Genomic DNA, 11,127 nt, shown 5'->3' with positions numbered 1-11,127 from the left:
AACATTTTTTATTACCACAAAACTAATACTGCGATGAGATATATTGCCTCGTTACCAAGTTTTAAAATGATCATCAGCTGAGCAAATCACGTTTCAAGTAACAAAACTCAAAAAAAGAAAAATCCCCCCCCCCAAAAAAAAAAAAATAAAAATAAAATAAAATCTTGTATAAACTTATAAAATACTGCATTTAAAATGGTCAATACTTGACACAGCTAAAAGTAGAATACAGTAGGTGAAGTACAAAATAAATACAATAAGTGTAGACTGTAATAACCCCTGAAAGTGGTAATACAGAGATCATTTACTACTGTATAAGGAGAATACTTACAAAAATCCTTAAACCTTACCAACTAAATATAAATATGATGATAATACTTGTTCCTTGATATTCCAGTTGCAGCATCACTTTTAAATACAATAAAAACTACAGCAGTGGCAGAGAGATGCATACAGCAAGAGGAGGGTTTTATCAGTATGGCATTTCATCTGAATGAGGCATTACCATACTTATGTATCAGTGGTATTCAATACCAACAAGAATTAGACATGTGTAACACCTGGGTATCTTGTAGACATTGAGCCATATATTGTATTGATAAAGCCACTGGATGGCGAGACGTCTACAAGATACCCGGATGTTGCACTTGTGTCTAGCACATCCTCTTATCGTAATAAAGCCTTGTGTAGGTGAAACACATTAAATAAAGGTATGCTCTTGCTGTGCGTTTCCCGCTCCCACTTGTCCGCTACACCATACTTCACCCACAGTAAAAACTAGCATGTCTGAAGGTTTGTAACTCAAAAATACTATTGCACATCGCTATAAGAAAATGTGCAAGCTGGCCGAGTCCACACCATTTGCAAGCCAGGAGCGTCCTGACTGGATGCCAGATCCACCTTTTCTAGGACTGCCCACGGCAATCTGTGAATGCAGGTAGGTAGCGTGTCTGTCTCGTGATTGGCGAATGGAGGGCCGTGCCTCCATCACGACCCAGTACGGGTTTAGTGTGTCACATAAAAAAAATTCTAGAATTGCCCAAAGAATGTTTCTTTCAATTTCTAAATATTAAAACACTAGCACAGTTCTCCAACATGAAAGAAATTTTGAGGAACAGTAAATCTTCCATCTTTCTATGCAAGATGAAGTTTGGAAAATGCAACGTTGAACAGATAATTAAGCCATGGGTAGTTGCATGCCATATTTAATTCAACAGGTGTCCCTGGCTTTATGCAGGTGTATTCCCAACCTATGGCAGATGTATCAGGCTCGGTCAGGTAGTCAGTGTTTAATTCCACACAAAAAACACCTTCAATACTTTTGCAAATCACAATGATTGGAAATGGTGATTGCACATCAGACGTGGGGAACTGCCAACAGTAATCAAATGCCGTGTAATCGCTAATTCACAAAAAAAAGCCAATCCGCATAAAATGAGGGACACCCACATACCAAAGCCTGCCACAGTACTAACAAAATCAAAATTTGGCAAACATCTTTGACAATATATCAATCTTCCTAGAGGCAACGAGTCGTGCTAAGGGCAAAAGTGACATTTCTACTCTTTTTTTCTAAACTAGGCCTAGTGCAAAATAGTTTTTAGCTGGTCGAGTGAGAACGCTTTCTCTTCCAGCAGTCGGGATCGATACGCTTTCTCTCCTCGGCCTGGGCCCGTGCCTCGGCATTGAAAGTTTCTCGGTCTTCTTCTGGTAGTGATTTCCACATGGCGCCCAACAGAACGGAAATGGCCCTGAAAAAATTATACATGTTACTAGAAGTGAAGATTATACATGATAATGTAAGCAAAAATTACACATTACTAAAAATACAGATTATATATGATAATGTAAACAAAAATTATATGTATTACTGGAAATGTAGATTATATACGATAATGTAAACAAAAATTATATATATACACACTGGAAATACAGATTATATATGATAAGGGAAGCAAAAATTATATATATTACTAGAAATACAGATTACAGCCTCTCCTCACTTAGCGACGTACTCGTTTACCGACGAATCAGACATACGATGGGCTCTCTGACCAGTATGCATAACTAGGTAATGTATATTAGAGCTGATTTCTTCTATTCTGTTTATTACAATATACAGTACACTACTGTATGAACATTTAAAAATGTACCAGAAATGTTATAAATGGTGCAAAGGCAACATTAAAACAATACCAAAGATGGCTGACACAGACTCGCTGCCAAGAATTCGTTTACTGACGTGGTCTTAGGAACGGAACTCCGTCGTTAAGTTAGGAGAGGCTGTATTCATGATAATGTAAATAAAAATTATATATATTACTTGAAATACAGATTATATATGATAATGTAAGCAAAAATTATATATGATAATGGGAACACAAATTATATATAGTTAAATTATATTTTTTTTTTTTTTTTTTATTATCACACTGGCCGATTCCCACCAAGGCAGGGTGGCCCGAAAAAGAAAAACTTTCACCATCATTCACTCCATCACTGTCTTGCCAGAAGGGTGCTTTACACTACAGTTTTTAAACTGCAACATTAACACCCCTCCTTCAGAGTGCAGGCACTGTACTTCCCATCTCCCATCTCCCATTATCATATATAGTAACATATGCGCTAAGGTCACGGTAAAAAAGTGATATCACAGTATTCATAATAACCACTGTGAAAAAATAGTGAAATTCCAAGTGTTTTTGTGAGGATAGAAACATTGAGCGTGCTTCACCTCCTCCATACTCTCTCCCTCCAATCTGATATCCAATCTTTCATCACCTAATCTTTTTGTTATCCTCATAACCTTACTCTTTCCTGTATTCACCTTTAATTTTCTTCTTTTGCACACCCTACCAAATTCATCCACCAATCTCTGCAACTTCTCTTCAGAATCTCCCAAGAGCACAGTGTCATCAGCAAAGAGCAGCTGTGACAACTCCCACCCTGTGTGTGATTCTTTATCTTTTAACTCCACGCCTCTTGCCAAGACCCTCGCATTTACTTCTCTTACAACCCCATCTATAAATATATTAAACAACCACGGTGACATCACACATCCTTGTCTAAGGCCTACTTTTACTGGGAAAAAATTTCCCTCTTTCCTACATACTCTAACTTGAGCCTCACTATCCTCATAAAAACTCTTCACTGCTTTCAGTAACCTACCTCCTACACCATAGACTTGCAACATCTGCCACATTGCCCCCCTATCCACCTTGTCATACGCCTTTTCCAAATCCATAAATGCCACAAAGACCTCTTTAGCCTTATCTAAATACTGTTCACTTATATGTTTCACTGTAAACACCTGGTCCACACACCCCCTACCTTTCCTAAAGCCTCCTTGTTCATCTGCTATCCTATTCTCCATCTTACTCTTAATTCTTTCAATAATAACTCTACCATACACTTTACCAGGTATACTCAGCAGACTTATCCCCCTATAATTTTTGCACTCTCTTTTATCCCCTTTGCCTTTATACAAAGGAACTATGCATGCTCTCTGCCAATCCCTAATTGCACCAACCACTCCAAAACTATATCCCCACCTGCTTTTAACATTTCTATCTTTATCCCATCAATCCTGGCTGCCTTACCCCCTTTCATTTTACCTACTGCCTCACGAACTTCCCCCACACTCACAACTGGCTCTTCCTCACTCCTACAAGATGTTATTCCTCCTTGTCCTATACACGAAATCACAGCTTCCCTATCTTCATCAACATTTAACAATTCCTCAAAATATTCCCTCCATCTTCCCAATACCTCTAACTCTCCATTTAATAACTCTCCTCTCCTATTTTTAACTGACAAATCCATTTGTTCTCTAGGCTTTCTTAACTTGTTAATCTCACTCCAAAACTTTTTCTTATTTTCAACAAAATTTGTTGATAACATCTCACCCACTCTCTCATTTGCTCTCTTTTTACATTGCTTCACCACTCTCTTAACCTCTCTCTTTTTCTCCATATACTCTTCCCTCCTTGCATCACTTCTACTTTGTAAAAACTTCTCATATGCTAACTTTTTCTCCCTTACCACTCTCTTTACATCATCATTCCACCAATCGCTCCTCTTCCCTCCCGCACCCACTTTCCACTTATCATATATGATAATTAGAAATAAATAACAAAAAGGCACAATACCGTGACTGGAACGATACACAAAAAACCCGCACATAAAAGTGTGACTTTGTCAATGGTCCAAGTCGGACCGAAACGTCGTCGTAAGCTTCTGTCTTTTATGTGCGGGTTTTTTGTGTATGATAATTAGAAGTTCAGAATATCGTAAATCGAAAATATCATGTCGAATATGAATATGTGCTAAATATATATCTGAATAAGTAAATAAACAAATAATTATACTGTAACTAAATACCAGTATTGAAAAGTAAATACGTAAATGAATATAAATAATTGCTGCCACACCAGCGTAAAGTTGAAATATGGAAAGTCGAACCATCGACAGTTGAATCATCCTAAGTCGGGCCATCAGAAGTCGAAACCATCGTAAGTTGGACCATCACAGGTCAAACCACCACAAGTCGAACCATCGTAAGTTGAGGAACACCTGTACATATGAGTACATACAGGTGAGTACATTACCTGTTATCTTTGCCAGGGTACTGCTGGATAAGTTTGAGTCTGTGGTGCTTGGCGAAAAGCATGAATCCGTTCATCGGTCGCCGGGCACGGTTCCCCCCGCCCTCGATGCCTATGGCCCCTCCACCTCCACCACGTCCGTCTCGACTCTTCTTCGAGGGCGACGCGGGTGGAGAGAGGAAGATTGTGCGTTGCGTGTGCGGTGGAAAAGTTGCACTGGGGGGTGCAGAGTAGGCTCCTGGACCCCCCTCTGCTGGGTCATCGTTGAAGTCAAATCTGAAATGGGGTAGAATACACATTAAAAAAAAATACTATTCAAAAAACCATTTTAAAATACAATTCATAAAAAGGACTTGAAATACAATTGAAAAATTCAGCTTTAAAAAATGTTCATTCATTCTTAAATATTAAATGTGAACGTTGAGCAATGAGAAGCTGCCATACAGGTACAAGACCTGACAGTGAGCAATGAGAAGCTGCCATACAAGTACAAGACCTGACATCAAGTTGAGATCCAGAGCCAAGAGCACAGACTCAACCCTTGCAACCATCCATACATAAGTGCACACACACAGGGCAGGGCCAGGAGCTGTGACTCAATCCCTGCAACCACAAACAGGTGAGTACTCGAACCTCTTCATGGCGTCAGCAAGATCCGGTGTGACGACAGGAATGGGCGTCTGCGTGGTTTCTGGATGGTAGGGCGGAAGACACACGTCCCCCTCCTGGAGTTGCTGGCACGGAAGGCTATACCGCTCAGTGGCTCTTTCAGGGAACACGCTGCACCAACCTTAAATATACACAAGTAGATGTAAAACAATAGTTTTTAAGATTTGCTCTAAGATAAATCATGAAAGGTTTTTTTTAGGAAATTGGTCTGCTGGATTTGAGTTCTGGAGGTGGGAAGTACAGTGCCTGTACTCTGAAGGATGGGTGAGGATGTTACAGTTCTGGAGGTGGGAAGTACAGTGCCTATACTCTGAAGGATGGGTGAGGATGTTACAGTTCTGGAGGTGGGAAGTACAGTGCCTGTACTCTGAAGGATGAGTGTTGATGTTACAGTTCTGGAGGTGGGAAGTACAGTGCCTGTACTCTGAAGGATGGGTGAGGATATTACAGTTCTGGAGGTGGGAAGTACAGTGCCTGTACTCTGAAGGATGGGTGAGGATATTACAGTTCTGGAGGTGGGAAGTACAGTGCCTGTACTCTGAAGGATGGGTGAGGATATTACAGTTCTGGAGGTGGGAAGTACAGTGCCTGTACTCTGAAGGATGGGTGAGGATATTACAGTTCTGGAGGTGGGAAGTACAGTGCTTGCACTCTGAAGGCTGGATAGGAATCTTATGGTTCAGAAGGTCATTTATACATATCTTCGTACTTCTGGCAGGACAACTACTGAATGAACAATGAAGAATGTGCTTTCTTTTTTGGGTCAACCTAACTTCATAGGAAACAGCTGTGATCATTTCTTTTCTGCAGTATACAGATAATGTACTTTACACGTAATAAAATATTAAGCACAGAAGAAAGACACTAACATATGGTGCATTTCAGGCAGACTCGTACTAATGTTTACTAAGTACTTAAGAACTAAACATGGATTATTAAGTAGGTGGTTTTAAATTTACAAAACAAGAGGCAGCTAAGTGAATAACAGTACAATTTTAAGTATGCATTAATGTTTCAAACTGATTTAGTGATCTTCAGTTAAGTGGGACTTCTTAAGCAGTGTCAAACTGACTTAAGTCTTCTGTTTATGGGACGAATGAAAGAGATGGTAAACATACAGGCAGTTACAATAGATATAATGGAACAAGATGAGTGATTCATTTTCTATGGTTGTTAGGGAAAGAACTGGAAGAACAGTGAGAGTTGGATGAGCTGGTTTTGTTTGGTCTCTCAACAATGTTGGTTTAGTTAAGTAAGTGCAATGAGGTGCTTTTTAACATTAGCTCTAAATTTGTTAGCAGACAATAAATTCCAGATCTTAGGACCTATTATGTACAGCGAGTTTTATGCACATAGTGAGGCGGACACAGGGTAAGTCAGAGTGAGTTTTGTGTCTGGTGTTGTGCCTGTGTGTTCTGTTGTGGCTCTCAAGAAGTCTGAGGGAAGGGTTTATGTTGGAGTTTGTTATATATACATACTTCTTTCTTTCAACAAACTGGCCGTATCCCACCAAGGCGGGGTGGCCCAAAAAGAAAAACGCAAGTTCCTCTTTTCAAATTTAGTAATTTATACAGGAGAAGGAGTTACTATCCCCTTGCTCCCGGCATTTTAGTCGCCTCTTACAACACGCATGGCTTACGGAGGAAGAATTCTGTTCCACTTCCCCATGGAGGTAAGAGGAAATAAACAAGAACAAGAACTAGAAAGAAAATAGCAGAAAACCCAGAGGGGTGTGTATATATATGCTTGTAAATGTATGTGTAGTGTGACCTAAGTGTAAGAAGTAGTAGCATAACGTACCTAAAATATTGAATGTTTATGAAACAGACAAAAGACACCAGCAATACTACCATGATGTAAAACAATTGCAGTCTTTCATTTTACACTCACTTGGCAGGACGGTAGTACCTCCCTGGGCGGTTGCTGTCTACCAACCTACTACATATACATACATAATTTTTTTTTTTTTTAACACGTCAGCCGTCTCCCACCAAGGCAGGGTGACCTAAAAAGAAAAAAAATCCCCAAAAAGAAAATACTTTCATCATTCAACAACTTCACCTCACTCATACATAATCACTGTCTTTACTGAGGCACTCAGATACAACAGTTCAGAAGTCCCTCCAAACTGTCAATATCCCAAACCCCTCCTTTAAAGTGCAGGCATTGTACTTACCATTTCCAGGACTCAAGTCCAACTAACCGGTTTCCTTAAATCCCTTCACTAAATATTACTCTGCTCACACTGTATATATAACAGCCACAGTAATATGAATGTATATTCTGTATATTAAGGTTAAACTATTGAAGACTGGGGAAAGAGTTTACTGGCACAGGAATGGATGATCATCTGTCCTGCAGATTTTGTTGGGTTATTAATGGTTTAATGTGACTGGTCATGGTAGATCCCCAGGCACAAATATTTTTAGAGTGGCACAGTGTAGGTAGTATTGTCTGGGGTACGTAGTATCGTATCTTGGAGAGAATATCTAACTATTTAAGCACCTGGACTGATAGGTGTCTCTCTCTCTCTCACACACACACAAACACACCTTAGGTAGAGATGCAGAGGTAGGAGCTAAGACTTAATCTTTACAACAACACATACACCACTCAGGACTGACCTTTGCCATGTACATAGAATGGATGATCTGGCGGTGTGACTACCATGATGTCTTCCTGCTGTACCATGACTGGTCGAAAGTAGAGCTGGCAGTAGCTGGGAGCGGACATGTGTGACGACGAACCCTCACGAAGAATACGCATGAGGTGCAAGCCGTGGGGTGCGTACCTCTGTTGGTGAGTGCGTTCCAGCTGGCCAAGCTCCTCGCTCAACCTCGCCCCCGTTACCTGGCCACCTCCACCCAGAACAAAGTGGACACGCACGCCCGACATGAACACAGACCATACGTTTGTGGGCCACTGATGACCTGATGTTGGTTGAGGGGAGATTGAGGATGGACACGGGGATGACCCCGTGCCCAGTCTGTCTGTGTGTCCGTGTCCGCCAAGGCCTTGTGGCCCCATGGGGACGCCTTGAAGATGGGGGGACGGCAAGTGTGGAGACACGTGATGCGGCGAGGGTACGTGTGGAGAAGGCACGTGGGAATAAGACACGTGGCAGTCCGCTATCATCCCCTCGTTTTCCAATTCTTCTCTGGAGGAGTTGAGGGACGATGTGGATGGATGCGATGGCGCTGGAGACAGTAGAGAGGAAGGTAAACACCCCATGGCCGCCGTAGATAAATTTAAGGGGCCCTGGGCACCCACAGACATGTCCCCCGCACCAAAGGACGAGCCATTGGAATTTCCCTCGCTAAAGGGAAATCTGCTGGTAATTACTGGAATCGCAGAATGAGGATGAGGAGTATGTGGTGTATGAGGCGTGGGCAAGCCGGGGATCCTTAGTGATGAGGATGAAGAGGAAGATGAGGATGAGGGTATACCTGTGTGCTGCTCTCGCACTTCAGCTGTTGATCGGATCACTCCTGGTGTTGTTGTTGTCGCAGGCAGCTGCAGACCTTGTGCCTCTAACTGAAACGACCAGCTGTGAGCTCTGAAAAGATACACCAAACCATACACAAATAACTCGCACATAAGAGAGAGAAGCTTATGACGATGTTTTGATCCAACATAGACCATTTACAAAGTCAAACTGACAGAAGAGAGTGAGGGAGCCAGTATATATAGGCGAGGAGCACAGGAACAGGAGAAAGAGGGAGAAAAAGTAGTAGTGGTAGTGATAATGCTTGTAGAAGTAACAGTGGTAGTAGAAAGAGGCAGGATGATCCGAAAAAGAAGAAACACTCAGCATCGCTCACTCCATCACTGTCTTGCAAAATGGGCACTGTTACTACAGTTCAAAACTGCACATATCATTATTATTATTATACAAGGTTAGATTACTGGAATGTAACTATTCTTTTGTAAATAGTAACTATTCTTACCTCTTAAGTGCAGGTTCATGTATTAGTTACTTTTCTTACCTCTTTCTTAATGGCAAGTTCTTCTGTGTGAGTGGTGATTTAGGACTGGTTGTAGTGATGGCTGCAAACTCTGGAATCATGGCCTCTGGCTCCAAATTCCGCTTGCTCAGGTCCAACGGAGGCGGAACTGGACGCATCTGCCCAAGTTAAAAGTAATGTCAAAAAGGGGCAGACAAGAGGACCAAGCAAAAGTCTCCAGACATACCTAAGCAAGTCAAAATGATTTTCCTCATAAAGAGGCACTAAACCCACAGAGGTCATACAGTGCAGGGGTCAAACTACATGTCTTTCACTGTATTTAATAGGTTCATCAAGACTGAGGAACTGATCACCTTAAGACTACTTCCTCCACTGTCTCCAGTCTACATTCACCTGTATTCAACTGAAGATGGCCAGCTGAAAAGGTGAAACATTTTATCAATACAGATACCCAAGTGTTGTGCATGTGTCTTATTAAATCATGGAACGTGTGAGGTTAGAACCCAGGGCAATCGAGTCATAAAACTCACAGGCCAGTGTGTTAACCACTGGACCAGCTGGCTACAATAAGATTCAGTCAAGTAGGTACAGTATATTTATACACCATAGGGAGGTTAGCACAGGCCGCCAACCTTCAGTCATACTGCTGAGGGATTCACCTGTAAAAACTAGCATTTACCACAGTGGTGGCCTATGCTAACTTCCCTATGATGTATAAATATACGTAGATGGATGAATCTTATTGTAGCCAGTGGTTAACACACTGGCTTCTGAGAATTATAACTCACTCACCATGGGGTCTAACACCACCCATAACCTGATTGGTTTGCAATCGTGTTATTGTTATTTCGCGAGTTTTTCTATTTTCAAGCGTGTTGCTCCCTGCTGACGACACTTGGGGACCCACCTTGCGTTTAATGCTAAGGTCTCGGGGCTCCTCGGGCGATGGTGAGTGTGACTGGTGAGGGTCTATGCTGCCCAGTAGATCGGGAGACATGCGCTCGTCTTCGGCCATGTTGATATTCATCGTCTCATGCACGTGCTGCCCAGACAAACACAAAATAGTCAGTCTGCATAAAGAATAAAAGTTGCAATACAGTGATTTAATACACAAATACAGTAAGTCCTCGACTTACAAACACAACGAGGACCTGAATTGTGTGTAATATTATACACAATACGTAATGATATAATAATGATATTATACACAATTATTATACACAGAGACAACACAATAAATGTCTGGGGGCCAAGACTGCTCAACTGCCTCCCAGCATACATAAGGGGTATTACCATTAAACCCCTGGCAGTCTTTAAGAAGGCACTGGACAGGCACCTAAAGTCAATACCTGACCAACCGGGATGTGGTTCATACGTCAGCTTGTGTGCGGCCAGCAGTAACATCCTGGTTGATCAGACCCTGATCCACCATGAGACCTGGTCTCAGACAAAGCTGCGGGGACGTTGACTCCCAAAACCCTCCCCAGGTTAACTCCAGGTAATATAATAATAATATACACAATACAGAAGATTCTCAATATGTCTAAGTCGATGGCTCACTGTAACCCGCCCAAAGGAGAGAGAAACTTAATACTACAGCATTTTGGCCCGACTTGGACCATTAACTACCCACAGACCAGTTAATAATCGAACCATCATCGAAAATTTCTTTCTCCCATGTGGGGGTTACATGCATACCATCTATACAGTAATTATGGAAATTTTGAAAAACAAATGTGGTTAACAATATTGGTCTATTATGCGAAAATAATGTATTAAATCATTTAATAATATAATAATTATTTCTACAGGTACATGTACAAGGTATACAGACCATAGCTGACATCAGTGACATACTACTAAATATAGAAAGCTCCTTGTTATGCTGA

General features: G+C 41.4%; 1 protein-coding gene across 4 annotated transcripts in view; it reads right to left on the bottom strand.

Annotated features, from left to right (window-relative positions):
• Nucleotides 1–252: 252 nt before the first annotated feature.
• The window catches only part of LOC128704544 (HMG box-containing protein 1), a 33,304-nt gene continuing 22,429 nt past the window's right edge, over nucleotides 253–11,127 (bottom strand). For all 4 annotated transcript variants that reach the window (XM_053799664.2, XM_053799665.2, XM_053799666.2 and 1 more), the window contains 6 exons: nucleotides 10,146–10,280; nucleotides 9,260–9,396; nucleotides 7,898–8,829; nucleotides 5,238–5,394; nucleotides 4,608–4,880; nucleotides 253–1,751 (listed from right to left, as the gene is read on the bottom strand). In XM_053799664.2, coding sequence (XP_053655639.1) covers nucleotides 1,601–1,751; nucleotides 4,608–4,880; nucleotides 5,238–5,394; nucleotides 7,898–8,829; nucleotides 9,260–9,396; nucleotides 10,146–10,280 — 1,785 coding nt within the window. In that variant the 3' untranslated portion in view covers nucleotides 253–1,600. The remainder of the gene's footprint in view (nucleotides 1,752–4,607; nucleotides 4,881–5,237; nucleotides 5,395–7,897; nucleotides 8,830–9,259; nucleotides 9,397–10,145; nucleotides 10,281–11,127) is intronic.

Source organism: Cherax quadricarinatus, unplaced genomic scaffold, assembly GCF_038502225.1.
Source record: "Cherax quadricarinatus isolate ZL_2023a unplaced genomic scaffold, ASM3850222v1 Contig23, whole genome shotgun sequence".
In the NCBI taxonomy this organism is placed as follows: Eukaryota; Metazoa; Arthropoda; class Malacostraca; order Decapoda; family Parastacidae; genus Cherax; species Cherax quadricarinatus.
This window is presented reverse-complemented; position numbering and strand designations above follow the sequence as displayed.